Source organism: Triturus cristatus, chromosome 4_1, assembly GCF_964204655.1.
Source record: "Triturus cristatus chromosome 4_1, aTriCri1.1, whole genome shotgun sequence".
Classification (NCBI taxonomy): domain Eukaryota; kingdom Metazoa; phylum Chordata; class Amphibia; order Caudata; family Salamandridae; genus Triturus; species Triturus cristatus.
This window is the reverse complement of record NC_140585.1, coordinates 749651845-749673894: the sequence shown is the minus strand read 5'-3', so window position 1 is coordinate 749673894 and position 22050 is coordinate 749651845. Positions and strand designations below refer to the sequence as shown.

The window sequence follows — 22050 nt, the reverse complement described above, 5'->3', positions numbered from 1 at the left end:
CAAAGTTTAGACTGTCACCTTCCGCCTCAAGCAATTTCACTCCCTCACAAGAACCTTGCAACCAGCTCTTTGAATTATTCTGTAAAAAAGAAAATCACTCCCATATACAGCACCTTTTGAGACTAAACCAGACCCCATCACAAATCAACTTTACAGAACGGTTGATGAACGAACCCTGACCACGTGGCTTACCACCACTCAAATCGCTTCTACCATAAAGACAATCCAATCTGGGACTCTATTTGATCCTTGCCCCAGCGCCCCTTCAGCAAAGGACTCCTACAGATCAGCGAATTGCTAACATCCATCCTGAACGCCTCCATCGACACAGCCACATTCCTGGACACCTGGAAACTTGCCATCATACTCCAGCTCAAGAAAGCATTAAAATACTGACCAATCTTCCTCCTACCATACCTGGCAAAGGTCTTAGAGAAACGAATCCACCAATGCCTCATCGACCACCTCAGCAACCACGAGCTCCATACACAGTCCGGATTCAGGCTCAACCACAGTACAAAACAGCACGCATTGCTACCACATACACACCGGCATAATCCTTGACAGAGGAAACAGGGCAGCCCTCATTCTCCTGGACCCCCTTCTGTAGAATTTGACACCGTTTCACACCCCATCCTCATCACAAGCCCCCATGAGATTGGCATCCAAGGATCCGCCCTTCGATGGATCTGCTCCTTCTTAATGGATAGGACACAAGCAGTCAGCTTGGTACCTTACTCCTCGGAAGCCCACAAACTCAGCTGTAGAGTGCCTCAAGGTTCATCATTGAGACCCACCCTCTTCAACACATACATAATCCCTCTGGCTAATGTCATCTGCACACACATCAACTTTCCCTCCTACAGACTATAAGCAACACTCTGACAAGACCCCAAACACAAGGAACAAGTTCACCGACTGCATGACTGAAGTTGCTAACTGGATGAAAGCCAACTGTCTCAAATTCAACACGAACAGAAAGTGATCTTTGGAAAGAACAACTCACCATGGAACTCAAACTGGTTGCCAGCTGAACTCAGATCCACACACAGACCCAGAACCCATGCCAAGAACCTCAGAATAATCATCAATATTAAAGTGGAAATGACTGTATAAACTTTCCCTGGAGCCACTGCATCGTGCTTCCACACCCTAAAGATGCTGAGCAAGATCTTCAAATGGCTCCCAAGCAACACTAGAAAAACTGTCACTCACACCCTAGTTGTTAGCATGTTGACAATGGGAACACCCTCTTTGGTGATATCACCGGGCAACTCACTAAAATACTACAAAACATTCAGAACTCTGCGCTAGGTTCATCCTCAACCTCTCACTAAAAATACATCACACCTCAAGGAACTACACTGGCTTCCGATACACAAACGCACTAATTTCAAACTCATCACACACATTTAAGGCACTACACAACTCTGGCTTCACCCACCTGAACAGTAGCATCTCCTTCCACCAACTGCCGAGACTCCTCCACAGGACTCCTATTCACCAAACCAACAAACAAACACCCCCCCCCCCCCAATCCACACTGGATTGTGATTTATCGTGCAGAGCATGATTTTCATGCACTAAGTGTGTTCTAATGCCCTTATGTCTATTGGTCAAGGTGTTTGTTAACATTTTGAGTAAAGTGTTAATCCTTAAGAGTGTCCTAAAGGCTGCAATCTAAGATGGGTCCTTATCAGGGTGGGCATCATCACCACTTTAGCTTTCCTCATTGAGTTTGGAAGTTTCCCAACCTCCTTAGCTTTTACACACCTCTAGCAGCTTCCCAGCAAACAAGACATCATTAGATTGATAGGATCCTGCCAGCAGGACATTTCCATGAAACTATAAACTAAATCTTTCTCTGGCTAAAAAACAACAACAAAAAAACAACAAAAACGAGAGAATCTGTGAGGGCCCCGTAACTGAACATTGCACACCTAAAGAGATGATAAACTTTCTAAGGAAACATGGTCCTAGCTGACCTAAACTATACAGATTCAGTATACAGAAATAAAAACATCACATTAAAGTTTTGCCGCAATCCGGCTGGAGACTCAAGAGATAGCAGAAAAAAAAAAATGTAAATAAATAAAATACCGACCGCCATTAAAATATATATGTGGAAGGGGCGTTAGTAGGGCCTCCCTCCACAGCCCATTTAGGACACCCGGATACTCATCCCTGGGGATGCATTCCACATTTAAGGGGAGGGGGTGCAGGCGTGCTCCGTCTCCCTGAGCAGTTTTCAGCCCCAGGGACCTCATCCGCCAGGGCACAAACCATTCATTAAGGAGTGGAGGCAAGTGCCTCCTCCCTCCCAGAGCTGTTTTAAGCCCCCGGGCCCAATTTAATTTAGGAGACGGGATGCTTGGCCCCCGCTTCCCAAGCAGTATTCAGTCCCGGGTATCCCACCCCCAGAGCCCAATGTGTTTAGTAAGAGGAAGGAGGCTGCTCTGCCCTCTCCCAAGCCTTAAAAAAAAGCACTTGGGTCCCATTCCCCTGAGACCGGCTCACTGTATGTGTCCTAGGGAGATAACCCCCAGGACACAGTTTCTCTGCCTGCACCAGCGTAGGCAGGGAAACGTGTTTGCTACCACCTGCCGGGAGCATTGTAAAATCTCCTGCCAAATGGAAGCAAACAAAATCTGTTCCCAGTAGGCAGGAGCTTTAAAAATACTCCTGCAGGCTGGGAGCAGACTTGAGATCCTTTTCCTGTCTGCACTGATGCAGGCAGGAAAACAGACAAAATTGCTCCTGCCCGAAATGAAAGCATAAATTGCAGCACCCTCCGGACGGGAGCAGTGAGCGATAGCGCACCGTGTGTGTGTGTGTGTGTGTGTGTGTGTGTGTGTGTGTGTGTGTGTGTGTGTGTGTGTGTGGGGGGGGTGGTGTCTGTGTCAGCAAGGGCTGCGGGGCCCTGGAGCTCCCGCTGTGGCCCCCAATGTGTGCCCAACTATTTAAAATGGAAGCCCAGGGAGGGGCTACAAGACTCCCCCCTCCCATTTAAATATGGCGCAAGGGAATAGTCTTCCCAGGGCCTAGTGAGGTTCGGGATGGGGCCACGATGCCCCCTTACCTTTAAAATAAATACAGCCCTGGGGACGGGACCCTCAGGGACCAATAAGAAACGAGGAGGGAGCCACATGGTTCCCTTCCCCTTTTAAATAAAGCACCGCCCAGGGGGATGGAGCCTATGAAGGCTCGGAAGGGGGGGGACTGCGTGGTCCCCATCTGTTTTCTTCACATTTCAGATACCAGGGGGTGGGGTCCCCAGGACCTAATTAGGCTGAGGGAGTCCCTTTTAATTAAATTGTGATGCGGGACATTGGGTCCCCCCCAGACCTCAAAAAAAGATATGGTGCCGCGCACCAGTTCCCCCTTTTTTTAAGTGGATTTGGCCTCAAGGGATGGGGTACACAGTGTCTGATAAAGCTTGAAGGGGCTGGGGGTGGGCCGTGAAGTCCCCTCTGCTGTTAAACAAAAAACAGCCCCTGGGAATAGGATCTCTGGGGCCTAATAAGACTCGAGGAGTGGGGCCACATTAATTCCCCCTTTTTAATTACATTTGGGCACGGGGATGAGGTACCCGGGACCCATTATGCAATATCCCACTCCCCTTAATTAACAAGTTACTTACCTTCGGTAACGATAGATCTGTAAGCGACATATATTAGTTATAGTTTCCTTACCTTAGAATTACCCCAGGCATCAGACTGGATCCAGAGAATTTTTCTTCAGCAGTAACCCTGCACGTTGGTAGGTGGTGTCTGTCGACTCCGCATTCGTCGTTGGCGTTGCGATAGTCAGAATGACGTCGCGGTATCTACTTACACGCCGCACCCTGCACGCTTAATTCAGTTCTTAACATGACATTCCACGCAAGAAGCGCAGAGCCATGCAAAACACTGACCACTGGTGAACAAAACTAGGGCCCTGAAGGGGAGTCCCGTGCTCTGGAAGTCAGTTCTCAGAACGTAGAGGATGGGCAGGGCGGCAAGCAATCTATAACTAATATATGTCTCTTACAGATGTATCGTTACCGCAGATAAGTAACTTGTTCATCTGAAAGAGACTATTAGTTACAGATTCCTTACCTTAGAATAGATATACCAGCAATACCAACCCCGGAGGTAGGTCTGGGAACCAAGTTCACACCAGAAAGTCCAGGAGAACTGAACGGCCACTGAAATCGCCTCTACAGACTTGGCTATCCAGGCAGTAATGTTTAGTGAATATGTGCAATGATGCCCACGTGGCTGCCTGGTAGATGTAAATGAGGGGCACTCCTCGTCCCAAAGCAGTAGTGGCTGCCATCGTCCTGGTGGAATTGGCGCGCAACCCTACTGGAGGCTCCTTTTTCGCCAAGGAATGACAAATTTTAATGTTAAGAACGACCCATAGAGAGATGGTTTGTTTTAGCACGGCCCGACCTTTCTTGGCGCCCACATAGCCAACAAAGAGCTGATCATCCACCCGGAATTGTTTTGTGCGATTCGGGTAAAATGATAGCGCACGTTTTGGATCCAGACGGTGGAGCCTCTCCACTTTAGAAGGATGTGGGCGGGAATAAGGTGGGCAAAGTGATGGTCTGTTCTATGTGGAAAGAGGTAACCACTTTGGGAAGAAAAGAAAGCCTACAGCTCACTCACCCTGCGAATAGAGGCGATGGCAACCAGAAAAGCTGTTTTTAAGGTCAAGAGTCTGAGAGGACAATTTTGTAGTGGCTCGAAAGGAGCACACATAAGGTAAGTTAAGACTAGATTCAAGTCCCACTGGGGCATTACGAAAGAAAGAGGAGGAAAGAGGTGAGTAATGCCTTAAGAAATCTATTTACAATAGGGGACTTGAAAAGAGAAGGCTGATCAGGAAGGCGAAGAAAGGCTGGAATGGCAGAAAGATAGCTTTTAAGGGTGCCCAGAGCAGAACCCTGCTGGGCCAAAGAAAGAATGAAAAGGAGAACCTCTGAAAGAGGGGCAGAAAGGGGATCCACAGCCTCTGCTGCGCACCACGACACAAATTTGTTCCATCTACAGGCGTACACCATTTTAGTGGAAGGACGCCTGGCTGCCAAGATGACATTACAGACTTCTGGAGGAAGGTCAAAAGCTGTCAACTGTCGCTGCTCAAACTCCACGCAAGGAGGTGGAGGTTGGACAGGTTCGGGTGGAGGACCGTCCCCTGTTGCTGCGACAGAAGGTCCTCCCGAAGAGGCAGTCATATCGGAGGATCGGTGGCCATGTTCAAGAGCTCGGGATACCAGACTCTTTAACCAAGGCTCTCCCCACTGCTGAAAGAGACCTTGCATCACTTTGGAGTGAAGACGCCATTCGTGATCCATCATGCTCATGCGGCTGAGTTAGCCCGCCCTGGCATTCAGGGAACCTGCCAGGTGTTGAACCACCAGGGACATGCCCTGATGGTACAGCCACGTCCAGAGGCAGAGAGCCTCTTGACATAGGGTCCACGACCCCACCACGCCCTGTTTGTTGCAGTACCACATGGCGGTGGTGTGGTCTGTGAACACCTGCACTCCTCTTTCCTTGACAGAAGTAAGGAATGATTTCAGTGCATGACGCATAAGCCTGGAGCTCCAGAAGGTCGATGTGGAGCCCGGACTCCGCCAGAGACCAGAGGCCTCTTATCTCCGCCTCTCCCATGTGGCCACCCCATCCCAGAAGTGACGTGTCTGTCACCACTGTGAAGCATGGTTGGGGAAGGGAGAGGGATCTGCTGTTGAGCCAATCCTGGTTTGTTAGCCACCACTGCAATTGGTGTGCAATGCCCTCCGAAATCTGGACATCGGAAAGATTCCCCTAATGCTGCGCCCACTGAAATTTCAGGTCCCACAGTAGAGCCCGCATATGCCACTTGGCATGATCCACCCGCAGGATGCAGGAGGCATGAAGCCCCGCAGGATGCAGGAGGCATGAAGCCCAGCAGCTTCAGAATCATTCTCACCGAAACCCAGGAGATAGGCTGAAACATCAGTATCATAGCCCGAATATCTCGGACTCGCCGCTTGGGAGAATAAGCTTGAAACTGCGTGGATCTAGAACTGCTCCGATGAAAAGGAGCTTCTGAGAGGGAATCAGGTGTGACTTCGGCACGTTGATAGTGAACCCCAGCGAATGCTGGAGGTTCGCCGTAGTCAGGAGGTGGGAGACGACAGCCTGGGGCGAGCCCGCCTTCAACAACCAGTCATCGAGATAGGGGAAGACTGGAATACCTGATCTGCGCAGATGAGCTGCGACCACCCGCATTACTTTCGTGAACACCCGAGGGGCGCTGGTAAGGCCAAAGGGGAGTATGATAAACTGAAAATGCTCGTGGCATAGCGTGAATGGTAGGTAATGCCTGTGGGCTGGCAGGACGGGATGTGGAAATAAGCATCCTGCAAGTCCAATGCTACCATCCAGTCTCCAGGGTCGAGGGCAGACACAACCTGAGCCAATGTCAACATTTTGAACTTCTCCTTCCGGAGGAAGCGGTTGACATCCCTGAGATCCAAGATAGGATGCAGGCCTTTGTTATTCTTGGGCACCAGGAAGTAGTGGGAGTAACAACCACGACCTACTTCTGGGACTGGGACATGCTCGATAGCTCCCTCGGCCAAGAGAGCCGTAACGTCCTGATGGAGAATGGCCAAGTGATCCTCCGACATGCGATGGGAGTGTTGGTGGAATGGAGGAAGGGTTAGTCTCAAAGGGGAGAGAGTAGCCCCTTTGGACTATCTGCAAAACCCACCTGTACAACGTGATGTTGTGCCAGTGGGGGAGGTGATGGTGGATCCTGCCGCCCACTGACAACTGGTGGCCTGGAAATGTCGGACTAGGGAGGCTTACAGGTTTCTGCAGAAGGGGCACTGGGGGACTGGCCCGCCCGCTGGCCCCCAGCCCCACGGCCTTGGGTCCCACGCCCCTGGCCGCACAGAGGCTGGGTAGCTTGCCTGTGGCCCTGGGTGGAACGTGGTGGGGCACCCCTTCCGTAGCCACGAAAGACAGACTGCACAGGACGAGAGGCGGCAGCGAGGCCCAAGGATCTGCCCGTAGCTCTAGAATCCTTGAAGCGCTCAAGCGCCTGGTCCGCCTCGTCACCAAACAGACAACAGCCATCAAAGGGCATGTTCAAAAGAGTCGAATGGACATCCTCAGAAAAGCCAGTGGAGTCGTTCTACCCAGCGAGTTGGCGGTGTCCAGCCCACAGCGGATGGCGAACTTTGCTGCATCTCTCCCCTCGGCAACTGCACCAGAGAGTGTGACTCCGGGCCTCCTCCAGACACTGCGGCGGCACCTGCGCAACCGTATCCCACACAGAGTGGGTATAACGGACCAAGAGATATGCGGTGTTCACCGACCGCAGTCCTAAGCTGTCAGAGGAAACCATCTTCGTCACAAGATGGGCCAGCTTCTTGGATTCCCTATCTGGGGGAGCAGTAGGAAACGCGCCTTTAGAAGTTGAGGCTTGGACCACCAAGCTCTAGGGGGTAGGGTGTTGGGAAAGGAACATGGGGTCGCCCGTGGCCGGGCAATGGAGTCAGGGTATCATCCTATCTACAGGAGCCCCTGTGCTAGGCCTGGACAGAGTGTCTAGAAGGATGTCTGTGAGGGCCTCATTGAATGGCATCAGGGACTCCGAAGAGGCCGCTGCCGGCTCGAAGGACCTCAGTCACGAGGTTCGTCCTGACTGCCACCGTAGGAAGGTCAAGGCCCAAGGCCTCAGCCACCCTACGCAACACCACAGCATAGGAGGCTTCCTCCTCCGTGGCCACGGTAGGGGGGAGAAAGCATGCCAAGGTCTGAAGAGGTATCCAGACCACTGGCTTCCCCCAATTCCTCTCTCCAGTCCGGCTCGTCCAGATGGTCTGCCAGAGGGGCACTAGACCCTCCCAGTCCTCCTCATCTTCCTCTGGCTGCCACTCAGGGCAATCGGGAATGCCAGGGCAGAACAGTGGCACAAAAGTACTGGTCAATGCCAGTCCGGCTCCATGTCCAAGACAAGGGGGAGGCCGGGTCGACGCCGACCGGGGACACGACCTGTGTCGGAGGTGGCGGAGGGGTCGTCAAAGGAATCGGCGCCGGAGGTGTTGTGAGGTCGACTGGCACTGTTCCGGATCCAAGCCTGGATCCCTGGGGGCCCTGCGGTGCCGAGTCCGGAGCTGCCGGCATCGAAGGCCTAGAGCCCCCAGCCAAGTCCGCGGGGCCCGAAGGCTGCCTAAAGATGGAGTGGAGGGCTTTGTAGAAGGCACAAAGCTGGGCAGGGGACGCTCCGGCTCCGGGAAAGGGAGGGAAGCGCGGAGCTGTCCCAGCAGGCTCCCCGGGCGGAGCTGAAGGACAACTACCTTTCGCGTCCCATCAGCCGACAGACGGGGAGAAGGCGAAGAGAGACGGCGCTTCTTCCCCTTCTTGTGCTTCGACTTACCCAAAGACGAAGACTTTGACGAGGAGTGATGGTGGTGACTCCGCGACCTCCCTCAACTGGGACCTCGAGCGGCACGGAGCTAACTGCCGGGCCTCCAGAAGCTTTCGGGACTGCTCCCGCAAAGACTTCGGGTTCATGGCCCGACAGTCGGAGCACAACTTTGGGTCGTAGTCGCGCTCCAGGCACCCAAGTTGCAGATCCATAACTGACATCAACTTGTGACAAGAGGCACAAGGCTTGAAGCCGGTCCGCCGATGTGACATTCCTGCGTGCACCAGGAGTCAAACGAGTCGAAAAAGATGTCGACCAAAAAAAAACATAGAAAAGCACTAATCAAAAAATGAGCAAGGGAATTGCTCTCTCCAGAACTGCGCTGGCTGGCGCGGAAAAAGAAAGAACTGACGTCAGCGCGTCATTCCGGCGATCACGACACCAACGACGATCGTGGAATCGACCGACGCCACCTACTGATGCGCTGCGGTAATGCTGAAGAAAAATTCCCCAGATCCAGGGTGACGCCTGGGGGTATTTCTAAGGTAAGGAATCTATAACTAATAGTCTCTTTCAGACTGTATGGGCCATCTATTTCTACTGTGGTTTCCAAGTGTAGCATGCTGGGCTGTTTTAACCATTTTTGCACTGGAGGATGTAAGGATGACAGGAATTGCTCAAGATAGATCTCTTGTAACATCTTTCTTGGGAGCAGCTTACTTTTTCAACCATCTATCTGCCATGTCCTTCACTCAAAAGTATAAGGGTCTAAGAGTCTCACTCTGTCCTCCTTTGATTTGCCTTAACTGGAGCCGGTAAGTTATCTACCTCGAAATTTTTAATATACTTTTTTAGATATACACCCATGCGGCGGTCCCACTTGGGTCTGAAGGCTTGTAGGCTGCCTGAAAGTCATAGATAGATAGATAAATTTATTGTTTGATTACTTAAAATCATTACAAAAACACAAAACAAACCCGCCCCTCTAAATAAATACCACATTGAAAGTCATTGGTTAACAGGTGTCCTAGGTACTGTCCCCCCTGATCCACTAGCCAGGGAGCAGCTTGAGCTAAATGCTCAAAATTACTTAAAAAAAAATTTTTTAAAAAAAGAAACCCGAATCCACTCCTTTCACACACTTCTGTAGGACTACGCTGGGTACGGCAGTGTCTCCCCTTTGCTGGCCCAATACATTTACCAATTTGCAGACTGTAGCATCCTGAGTTTGGGACACCTCGTCCATCTGTACGGCTTGCTTCTGAATAGCCTTATGGAAAGACTCCCACTCCTCGGTTGCCACTTTCATGAACTTCTCAATGCCTTTTCTAGGCGCTACTGACCATCTGCCATTTTTGCCACAACAGCCTCCATTTCCTCTGATTCAACTTCTGACATCACTTTGTGGAGGGACGATCAGAAATAAGGCTTGGGAGGATTGTCCATTTAACGTATGATGGATTTTATTAGTGGGGAATAAAGGAAATAAATATATAGCTATATATTTAGGAATGTGACTAGGTTTCAAAAGTGGGATTTTGTAGTGGGTTGGTCGTCTTTATAGTCCTTTATGGATAGCTGTCAAGGAAAAAGAGGGGCCCCATCAGAACCAAAGGAGTAGGGCACTATTCAGTGAAAAAGGAGAAAAAATCTTTGGGCAAAACTGAATTGCCTAGGCGCATGACAAAATTCTATACTAAGAATCAGCCTACACCATTACCATTCTATCTCACTCACTCATACTAGAGAAGGTTGGACCATATGTAATCAACAAATGAATAAAAATACAAAAATTATCTATAAACAAAATTATACATAAATTAATTTATTCGTAAAATCTCAATTTAAAAAGGACAATACATTCATTGACATTGTACCTTGCAATAATCACAAATGATTCATTACTACAGTCCAATGGCAAAAAACAAACAATAAGAACTAAAAACAGAGTATAAGACAGACAAACAAAATAGGTCTTTAAAATTTACATATCCGTCATAACAATGCATGTTATGTTATGTTAGAACTATATTTCTTGAGCGCACGGCTACCCAGAACGGGTGTCCCGGCGCTTTGGCAGAGAGTCCTGAACACAACCAAGAAAAACCCAGCGGCAGAAACACTGTAGGCCCACTGGTTAGGCGGAGAAGAGGAGCGGCTTGAGCTCCTTTCTAAAGGCCAGAAGATTGTTAGCCTTGCGGAGTGACAGAGGGAGCTCATTCCACAAACTGGCCGCCATAAACTGGAAAGACCGGCCTCCCATCCGCACGCGTTTGATCACTGGTACCTCCACTTTAGCCAGGTCAGCAGATCTCAAACTCCTCCGGGGAACGTAGAGAGCAATCCGCTTCCTGAGGTAAGCTGCGCCAATGCAGTGGAGGGCTTTAAACGCCAACGTGAGGACCTTGAAACTAATTCTGCTAGGGATAGACAGCCAATGCAGCCTACCGCGCAGTAGAGAGGCACTGGCTCTCCGTGGAAGGCCAAAGATGGCTCTGGCCGCCGAGTTTTGGACAACTTGCAATCTGGATACCAGATATTTAGGCAGACCAGAGAAAAGTGCGTTAGCGTAGTCTAAACGCGAGCCCACAAGTGCTTGCACGATGTTCTTGCGATATTGAAGGGAAAGCAGTGGGAGAAATTTCCTCACCATCTTCAAGATACCGAAACATTTCCCCGCCAGGCCCGTGATGTGGGGACGAAAAGAAAGACTGTCGTCAAATACCACACCCAGATTTTTTACTTGGGCAGATGGTTTCTCAGGGGGGAACATGTCGGAAGGCCACCACGATTTCCAGCCAGGGTCCTCAGCGCAGCCAAAAAAGAGCAACTCGGACTTATCCGAGTTACATTTCAGGTTCTGGTGCTGAAACCATGCAAAAACAGCACTCAGGCAGTCTCTGATTCTGTCGCCATTAAAAACCTCTCCCTTCCTGCAGGTAAACAGGAGCTGGGTGTCATCAGCGTATGAGATGACCCGGGCTCCAAATGCCTCAGCGACCTTCGCCAAAGGGGCCACATAAATGTTAAATATGGTGGGGCTCAGGATGGATCCTTGAGGCACCCCCACCTCTAGCGAAGGCATTTCCGCGGAGAACGGAGGAGCCCAGATCACCTGCCGACGGTCGGTTAAGAAGGATTGAAACCAGTCCAACACCGCATATGGTGCATATGGTGTGGACTTGGTATTTTGTGATTTCTACTCGTTCTCCACCGCCCGTGTTCACGAATTATGTAGTTAAGACCAAATGATAAACTCTTGAACTGTTTATAAAACGCTTTAAAAAACGACCAATAAAAACATTTAGTCATGTAGTACTTCCTTGATGCGCCTCTATATTCCATCTTCGGGTCGGGAAATAGTTCCACGAATTCCCCCCGTGGGGCCTCTATATCAGTTATGGATGGCCACGCTGTATTTCTTTTATGATTCTGGACTAGTAGCTTTTAGCCTGATTCTTAGAACCAATATGTGTACTGATGGCCCCATTCAATATTAAAACTACTGGTTTCTTAAGTGAGGGCAACTGTGGCTTAAATGCAGTCTTCAGAATATTTAAAGCTGTGTCGTGGTTGCTCAGAAGGCTGTTCAAATGATCATAGCCTTCAAGTGCTCCCCTAAAAATTAGCAAGGGTTTTGATAGATGCACGCTCCCGTGTGTAGTCAGTTAGGAAATCATATTTTTATTCATTTGTTGATCATATATGGTCCAACCTTCTCTAGTATGAGTGAGTGAGATAGAATGGTAATGGTGTAGGCTGATTTTAAGAATAGAATTTTGTCATGCGCCTAGGCAGTTTTGCCTAAAGGATTTTTCTCCTTTTTCACCTTTATGGATAGCGACACAGGCTAATGGGACTCCTTTTCGCTTTCCTTTCAGATCCTGGTTTGTTATCGCCACCAGTGCCCTGCAAAAAATTGGAGTATGCAGGTAAACGTTTTGATAAAAGATTAAATGATTATTAACTCGCTTTGCATGGAGTCATACACTCCTTAATTCGGTCCCTTAGCCGTTATCAGGGTTTACCACTCCTGGGTGTTCCTGTCACCCTCACCAACTATGTGCATATGCAAATAATCCTCTTGGTCTTTGCATGGACTGGAGATACTGTGCAAAACCTCTTAATTCCAGGTCTTCCTCCCCTTTTCCTTAGTACTGATTTTAGAAACCTAAGAGCCCCCTTCACACAGCCAGTGCTCTACTATATACCTTTATTTGCTTTTGAGTCTTCATGTGGCTGTGCACCAGTCTTAAAGTTTACAAGGGGTATCCCTTCTACCTCCTCAAAGTGCTCCCTGATCCCCTTTGAGTGTCAGTAGCCGTACCCATTCCATTCCCTCACAGCCGTAGCTACAACTTTCCAGAGTTGTGGCGGGTGAATGCACGTGGGATGGTGGTATCCACCACTCCTCAGACCCTCTCTTGTTAGATTCCTCCTCCTCAGTGGCATTGTCGTCTCGTCCTGCTTTCGCCGAGTCGTGGAACCTCGCCTTTCCAGATCCCAGAACAGTCTTCTGGATTCCCCTCAGTCTTAACTTTTCCTGTTGGCAGCTGTCCCCTTCACGAGATCTGTGTTCTTCCGGATTTTCGAGATAATCTCCCTCGGTTCCATCTCCCTTTTCTTGCCCATGACTCCTTCCACTGGGGCCTAAAAGAGGTAGTCCTCCGTAGTTGCAGCCACTCTTTGTTATGTCTCGTCAACCCCACCCCTTTACTAACGTTTGTTTTCTTTTTATTTTAGATCCTGCCAGCATTCGTCATGCCTCTCCGTGGTGTCTGTCGCCCCGTTTCAGGTAAGTGGGTCAGGCTGGGTGGCGGTTTCTTACAATGTTGCAATAATTTTAGCATCTTTAGCTTAAATTTTAATATTTTTCAAATTAATATTTGGATTTGTGCAAGATCTGTATTGTGTTGTCCTGTTTGAATTTGATTTTGTTTTTCCTAATGGGGCATCTTTGTTGCTTTTTTTTTGTAAATGCTTTTATTAGCATTTGCGTATTAACATTACATTTTCATACATGTGCATCACATCAAAGTACAGAATTGTTACTGCCGTTCCACGAAGATACATTTTCACTTATGAAGTCATTTGTTACTTCTCTTCATTTTTTCCAATTTTACCACACAAATTGCAGATATCACTGTCATATTTCCACCTTTAATAAACAAAAACGTGAAACTTATCCCCCCCTCACCCTCACTCGGTCATGGGATGATATACTTTCCCGGGAACTAGAGATCCACCTCCTTATTGCATACCTCATTTCTCTTAACTAGTATCTGGTACAGGAGAGATCTCTGGTGTTGCTATTGTGCCATTTCTTCCCTGAGGAGGCTGCAATGGGTCTACTTCCCCCTCTGTGCGGTACTTCCCCTTGTTTATATCAGTTACCATCAAATACCAAACCCTTGCATCTTCAAGTTTGTCGTCCCGTCTGACTTTTTTCATTCAAATGAATTCTGCGGTGGCCCACTCCTGCACGTCCCTGGCCCACCTCTCAACTGTGGGAGGATCGAGACTCAACCATCGGACCGCTATTCTTCGTTTTGCTAATACCAAACCCAGCTGAATACATTTCCTAGTCAGGTTTTTGGTGTGGGAAGAAGTCCCACCACCACCCCTTTGATAGTGGCTGGTATTATCCATCCCGTGACAGTCTGCCTAACAATTTCCCCCAATAATGTGCCAATTCGGGACAGTCCCACACCCTATGGATCCGAGTGCCTACATCTGGGACAATGATTTGCATGTTCTGGGTATATTTTATGGAGCACTCAGGGAGTTAGATATGCCTGGTGTATTACATTATATTGTATTAATTTGAACCTTGTGTTAGAGCTCATCTGTTTGACCCTTTTGTGTACTTTCTTCCATTCTGTTACTGTAAGGGGCTTGTCCAGTACACCGTCCCATTTCTCGTGTATTGGGAGGGGACTAATAGAGAGATCCTACCGGAGTGCGTTATATATATGTATATATGTGATCCCAGTCTTCGTCCTCCTGCCAGGGTGGTTATCATCTGTAGTACTGTCGTAACCTGCGGATCCTGTGGGAATGCCGGCCGCAGCTCCCTAGCCACCGCAGAAATCTTTGCATATTGTAGGAACTGCCCCCTACCTAGTTGAAATATATTTTCATGTTTCCTCCCTTGTCATGAACTGCTCAGCAACGTAGAAATCGCCCATCGTGTAGCAGCCACCCGCCTTCCATTTATTAACGTTCATGGTACGTCGCGGACAAGTGCACCGCCTACAGTGGGTACGCGTCGATGCCATCCGCACCATACATGCCTGTGTTGGGGAGACCCACGGGTCTCCCCCTGTGTCCGAGTCGCAGGGCTGCTGGTGACAGGGGGTCTGACACGAACCCACAAAGGCAACCACCCGGACGATTTGCAAGCCAGACACTCCGGCTCGCACAGGCTGTCCGACGCGTGCATCGTACTGGCTCGGTCGTGAATCGCATCCATTGCACGCCACGGTTAGCTTACGACTGAGACGTACGGAGTGGTTCGGACCCAGAAACGACTCGGTCGGTGAATTTCATGTAGCTCGCATCGTACTTGCTCGCTCGTACAGCTGTACGAGTTGGCCGGAAAACACGCGTACGGCTCGTAGTATTTCCGGGCGGATTGCGTTATGTGCCCTTCCGACCCGGATCGGAATCGGCCCCTTAATGGAACGTCGGGAAAGGTATTCCGAGCTTACGATTGTAGGGAGTATACATTGAGGAGAAGAAATGTTCTGTGTCGCTTAATTTAGATTATTCCAATGACAGTTTGGAAAACAGTATTTGTTTATTCAACCCACCTTCTTTGATTCCTGGCGCTTGTCTGAAGTCAGAGTAAATCACATCTTATTTGGTATCAATAGCACACTGACATTTGGAAGCAATAGTATAAACATAAGTGATCAGCTCATATTTGAGATTTCATTCATTTAATTCAGAATGGAACTAATCGTGTGCATTAATGTGCATATTCATTTTATAATATGAAGAAACGCATTTCGGAATACTACACCTTCCCTGATGTCCTCTTCAGATCCACTAGGACTTTTCTTTTGCTCTGCCTGAAATTCATAAGGGCAAACAGCCTCTTCTTCCTGTGCAGCTTTGACAGATTTTGCGGTCTGTTTTCTTCCTGATGGGGGCATTTTCAGAGATGAATTCTATCAAACGAATGCATACCATTTGTTAAAATTGTACGCCCAGATGTTTTGTAGCTACTGCATAGCACACGTGTATTAATGAGACCAGAATACGTAAAGTAAGTGCTTTAATTTAAGAGCCCACGCACCACACATTAGCATAGGCAGACAGCCTGTGCCAACTGGATATAACACAAAACATTCGAAATTTTCTGGGTATCTCATTTGACCTCAACTATCGTAGACAAGTTGTTACATCAGATTCTGGTGAAAGCATACTGGGCGCCGTGTTGAAGACAATGAGTATCTTGTGCCCTATACTGGCTAGTATAGGGATTTAGCTTTACAATTACAATATCAGTCATTCGGTTTCTCCCTTTTAAATTTAGAACTTTCTACCTTCAGTAGTTGGAATTTTCTAAAAGCCTTATAATACAAGGGATTATGCAATCCCTGTATAAAAACCTTCTATAATTTCTTTATAATCAGCGACTTGTGACGCACCCAATAGACAATTATAAAAGTCAGAACTTAGCTGTAATAACGTATTACAATGGAGTGTCAATGCCTGCTGCCACAGGCTGCAGCAAAAGGGAAAGCCAGGCCAAGGGGAATAATGAAAGTAGCTGTTTAAAGAATGAAAAGAAAGTGTGGCCTTTCTTTCTATGGCTCTGTTTTTCTAGCTGGTCATTGACAAAGTGAAAGGAGATCGTTATTTGCACTCCTTGGTTAATTACAGAAAAGTTAAAATCTTTCTACTGAACCTTTTAAAAAATAGCTTCATTAAAATGTTCTAACATTTTTCAACAAACATCTAACAGCCTTTTTGTGCATTTAATTTTGCACTAGAAATTCTATTTTTATTCTTCATGTTTACAACCATGCTCTCTTTAATATGAAAGAACTATGCACCAAGGATTGAACCGCTTGCATGCTCATGACGAGCCAAGCTTGTCATGAGGCACAGTGGAGCTGTGCTCATGACGAGCTGGGCTTGTCATAATGGCCGCGGCCCGCCCACACGCGATGATTCCCCGCCTGTGCGGGAGAATCAATCAGTGGGCGGGGTCTGAGCACAGCTCCACTGTGCCTCATGATGAGCTGGGCTCGTCACGAGCACCGCGCACCCCCTCCCTACGCCGTGGGGAAATTACCCCTGCGGCAAAGGGGTTTGTGGGAATGGTGACTACGTATCATAAGTATAAAGTACCCCTAACATACATAAGGATATTGCTAGTCACGTTGGAGCTTCATAAACTTCTACAGCTTTATATGATAATGGAACTCTTGACTTACAATCCTTATACTGCACCGCAGGGGGTACTTAATCACAGATATACTTTTGCCTCGGGCTGTATCAGTTTTTAAGGGCACTCTTCCTCTCAACAGCACCTCGGGTCAATACCTTGGGTTCAGGGCCTTTAACAACTACTAGCGGCTATAATGCTATACAATTGTGATTTACATTGGTATAACTAGGTTAGTCACATCCTAAGTCAGATCAATCTCTAATAGCACCTTTAAACTTTTCAAGCCAAGCTAAATCCCATCAAGAAGCATTGTTTACAAAAGCATACGACTTACCAAACATACCAAAAATTCAAACCTGCATTTATATCTAATTTACCATCTTCAACAACCACTCTGCTAATTTCACCGAAACCATTTATTTTAGGCATACACGAGTCAATGTGTTTATGTTTAATACCTAGATTTTAAAAAACAAAAGTTAGTTAACTTTTGTGGCATAAACTATACCCTATTATCCAAACTAATAAAGAGTGAGAGAAACTTTCGGATTGAAAACACTTTTCCAAGAACTCTATTTTTAATGGGCAGAGAGCAAAGGGATTTCTAGCCCCACTACTTTAATCTGTAAGAACTTTAGCATACATTTTTCTTAGAGTCCAGCGTTCATACAGATCTAGGAAATCCACACCAAGTTTTATCCAAGGGGCTTCAGCAAACACAGAATTCGATAACTGACTGGACGTAACATTAAACTCTAGTCTGATATATTGCAACAAACTACGGAAAAAAGCAAATATTTGCTCATCCATGAACAGCCTCCAAAATGTAGCCTTAACCATCTTTGTTCTAGTTTCTTCAATATGCCAATATTTTAAAAATAATATGCATTTGTATTTTATATACAAGTCTAGGTACAATTAACGAGTTTTTAGTTACACATATTGTTTTCATAATGATGCCTTAGGCAAGGCATGGTACAGCAATCTGATGCAGAACCAAATACATGGATGAGAGTAGTAAGAAGAAAAGCCCATGCGCTAAACCCTTGCACCATCCAACCCATCTATTTATGCCTCTTCGGCATCCAGAGAGTGGAAGGGGATTCAGCCCTATAGTTTAGAGCAATAGTCTTTGTACAATTACGAGTCTCAAATCAATTAACACTTTCAAATACTAAAAAGACTTCCTTCCAGAACAGTTGAATGCACAGGCAGTCAAAAACCGTGTGGAGGAAGGTTCTAATTTTGGAACAGCATCTTTTACACATGTGAAAGCAGTCCCTACCCATTTTCCACGGCCTTTTTCAATTATAGTAAATTCTGTAAAAAAAAAAAATGTTAATTGGATTAAGTTGCATCTTGAAGACTGGCTACTTCTATATGAGACCACAGTGCATCTCCCCAGCCTTCTTCTGGTAACTCGCACATACGATACTTGCCCTGCAAGCACCATAGGAAGATGATATCTGGGAAGTTAAAAACTAGGTACTTGGAGAGTTCATAAATATTATCCTGTAGTGCTTCAAGTGACAGCTTAGGATCTAGGGGGTTAAAGTCTATAGTTTCACCAATACCTTTGAGAAAAGCAGAAAGATCATGTTGCAGCTGCATATATCTAAACAATTGTGTTCAACAGAGATCAGAATTCTGCAAAATGTTATTTAGCAACTGAGAGATTCCTTTTGTGTCCAACTACGAGAAGTCTCAAAAGGTGGAGACCCTAGCATATGATTTCTGATCCACAGGGGTGTCTTACCTGTGAGCCCTACCCATCCACTAGATTGCAAGAAGTGAAGCCTGACAATCTACGAGAACAACTTTGGTAGCAGAAAGCACATGGTGAAGTCAACCTCATTATATGTAATGTAGGAGAGAATAATCCTCCATTATCAAGATCTCAGTGGCATAAGCAGAACTGTTTTGTGGCCCACAGATACACTCATTTATAACCAAAAGCTGTTAGCCCCGATAGTAGGAGAGGATGTCCATCATGCGCCAATGCCCCTTCAAACAGAGTTTATATATTTAGCATTTGAGAGGCACTGGATTTTACTGTCACAGAGGACATTTCCTAGCAGTGTGGTAACCTTCTGAAAGAAGAAGGCTAGAAAGTGAAACAGTTTTGGAGAGCATATAACATTTTCGGTCGGAATATCATTTTTTTGATTGCTACATCCCCAGAAGGGACAATGGGATGGAGGAAGTGTCTGTCAGATCTCTCTGCTGAGGTAAAGAGAGGGGGCCCACAAGGCGGGGAGGGGGGTGGGGGGCAAGCAATATATCACGAAATCTGAGATTTTACACTCCCAAGTATCTAAAACTCATCAATAACTAAGGCCCTGGAAGGGAGTCCCTATCCCTAGAAGTCAGTTTGCAGAACAGGGAGGATGGGTGCGGCAGTAAGAAATCTATAATGAATGTACGTCTCTTACATATACATTGTTACCGAAGGTAAGTAACTTGTTCATCTGAAAAACATAATGAATTATAGATTCCTTACCTTAGAATAGATACCCCAGCAATGTCAACGTCATAGGTGGATCTGCGAACTAAATTCACACCAGAAAGTCCTGATGAACAGAATGGCCAAAAAAGCCGTCTCTCAGGACTTGGCTATCCAGGCAGTAATGTTTTGAAAACGTGTGCACGGATGTCCACGTAGCTGCCTGGCAGATGTCAATCAGCGGAACTCCACGTCCCAAAGCAGTAGAGGCTGCCGTCGCCCTGATAGAGTGGGCGCGCAGTCCTACTGGAGGTTCCTTTTTTGCCAAAGAATAGCAGATTTTAATGCATAGGACAACCCATCGAGAGAAGGTACGCTTGTGCACGGCCCGACCTTTCTTGGCGCCCACATAACCCATGAAGTGTTGATCGCCCATCTGGAAATCTTTATTGCGGTCAAGGTAGAAGGACAGCGCATGTTTTGGGTCCAGACGGTGGAGTCTCTGGTCCTTTTTGGAAGGGTGCGGAGGCGGGAAGAAAGTGGGCAATGTGATGGTCTGGCCTATGTGGAAAAGGGTAACCACTTTGGGCAGAAAGGAGGGCTTAGTGCGAAGGACCACTTTGTCCGGATGAACTGAAGGAAAAGGAGTCTTGGAGGACAGAGCCTGAAGCTCTGATGGCAAGCAGGAAAGCGGTCTTCAAAGTAAGATGACGAAGAGGACAATTATGTAGTGGCTCGAAGGGAGCACCCATAAGATAAGTAAGGACAGTGCCCAGAGCAGAGCCCTGCTGGGCCAAAGATAGAATGAAAAGAACCTCTGAAAGAGGGGCACAAAGGGGAGCCAGTCATTGTTGTGCACCATGCCACAAATTTGTTCCATCTACAGGTGAATACAGTTTTAGTGAAGGGATGCCTGGCTGCCATGATGACGTTACGGACTTCAGGAGGAAGGTCGAAAGCTGTCAACTGTCACCGCTCAATCTCTACGCAAGGAGGTAGAAGCTGGACAAGTTGGGTGGAGGACCGTCCCCTGCTGCAGCAACACTCTGGGTAGAAGAGGTACAGGCGGAAAGGCATACAGGAGGCCGCAATTCCGCTCACGACGAAAAGCGTTGCCGAACAAGTGACGCCTTGGAAACTCCAACGCGCAGTACTGCTGACATTGCACTTTCTCTTCGGTGACAAACATATCGAACCAAGGATCTCCCTACTGCTGAAAGAGACCTTTCATCACCTCCGAGTGAAGACTCCATTCGTGATCCATCATGCACCGGCGCCGGAGTTCGTGCGCCCTGGCGTTCAGGGAACCTGCCACGTGTTGAACCACCAGGGATATGCCCTGATGTTCCACCAATGTCCAAAGGAGAATAGCCTCTTAACACAGGGTCCAAGACCACACCCAGTCCTGTTTGTTGCAGCACCACATGGCAGTGGTTTTGTCTGTGAACACCTGCACTTCTCTTCCTTTGACAGAAGGAAGGAATGCCTTCAGTGCTAGACGGATTGCCTGGAGCTCCAAAAGGTCCATGTGGAGACCGGACTCCGCAGGAAACTAGAGAACCCCGATTTCAGCCTCTCCCATGTGGCTGCCCCATCCAAGGAGTGATGCAGCTGTGCACTGGAACTTCAGGTCCCACAGCAGAGCCCACATATGCCACCTGGCATGATACACCAGCAATATGCAGGATGCCATGAGACCCATCAGCCTCAGGATCATTCTCACCGAAATCCAGGATACAGGCTGAAACATCGGTATCATAGCCCGAATATCCCGGACTCGCTGCTCGGGAGGATAAGCTCGAAACTGCGCTGTATCTAGAACCGCTCCGATAAAGAGGAGCTTCTGAGAGGAATCAGGTGTGACTTAGGCACATTGATAGTGAGCCCCAGCGAGTGCAGGAGGTCCGCCATAGTTTGTAGGTGGAAGATGACATTCTGGGGCGAGTCCGCCTTCAACAGCCAGTCCTCAAGATAGGGGAAGACTAGAACCCCTGATCTGCTCAGATGAGCTGCGACCACCGCCATCACTTTCGTGAACACCCAAGGGGCGCTGCTAAGGCCAAAGGGGAGCATGGTAAACTGAAAATGCTTGTGGCCTACCGTAAACCGTAGGTAACGCCTGTGGGCAGAATGGGGATGTGGAAATAGGCGTCCTGCAAGTCCAATGATACCATCCGGTCTCCAGGATCGAGGGCAGTGGCGACCTAAGCAAACATGAGCATTCTTAACTTCTCCTTCAGGAGGAAGGGGTTGAGGGTCCTGAGGTCTAAGATGGGACGCAGGCCTTTGTCCTTCTTGGGTATCAGAAAGTAGTGTGAATAGCAAACAACGACCCACTTCCGGCACAGGGACCCTTTCGACAGCTCCCTTGGCCAAGAGAGCTTCAATTTCTTGGCTAAGCAGTGCCAAATGATCCTCAGACATGAGATGGAAGGATGGTAGCTTGGAGGGAGAGGTAGTCTCGAAGGGGAGGGAGTAGCCCCTTCGGACTATCTACAAAACCCAACTGTCCGAAGTGATATTTTGCCAGTGGGGGAGGTGATGGCAAATCCTCCTGCCCACTGGCCTCTGGTGGACTTAAAAGGTCAGACTAAGAGGGTTTGGAGGCTGCTGCAGGCGGGGGAATGGGTGGACTGGCCCGCCCGCTAGCCCCCAGACCTGCGTCGCTGGGTCCCACGTCCACAGCCACGCATAGGTTGGGTGGCTTGCGTGGAGCTGTGGCCTGATTGGGTGAAACATGGTGGGACACCCCATCCGTAGCCACGAAAGGGGCGAAAGGCAGACTGCTTGGGGC

The 22050-nt window shown here is 48.0% G+C and overlaps 1 protein-coding gene across 9 annotated transcripts in view; it reads right to left on the bottom strand.

Moving 5' to 3' along the window:
* SYCP3 (synaptonemal complex protein 3) overlaps window positions 1-22050 on the bottom strand; it is a 920669-nt gene that overhangs the window by 660388 nt on the left and 238231 nt on the right. For all 9 annotated transcript variants that reach the window (XM_085653268.1, XM_085653274.1, XM_085653276.1 and 6 more), the window contains one exon: window positions 15437-15584. In XM_085653268.1, coding sequence (XP_085509394.1) covers window positions 15437-15569 — 133 coding nt within the window. In that variant the 5' untranslated portion in view covers window positions 15570-15584. The remainder of the gene's footprint in view (window positions 1-15436; window positions 15585-22050) is intronic.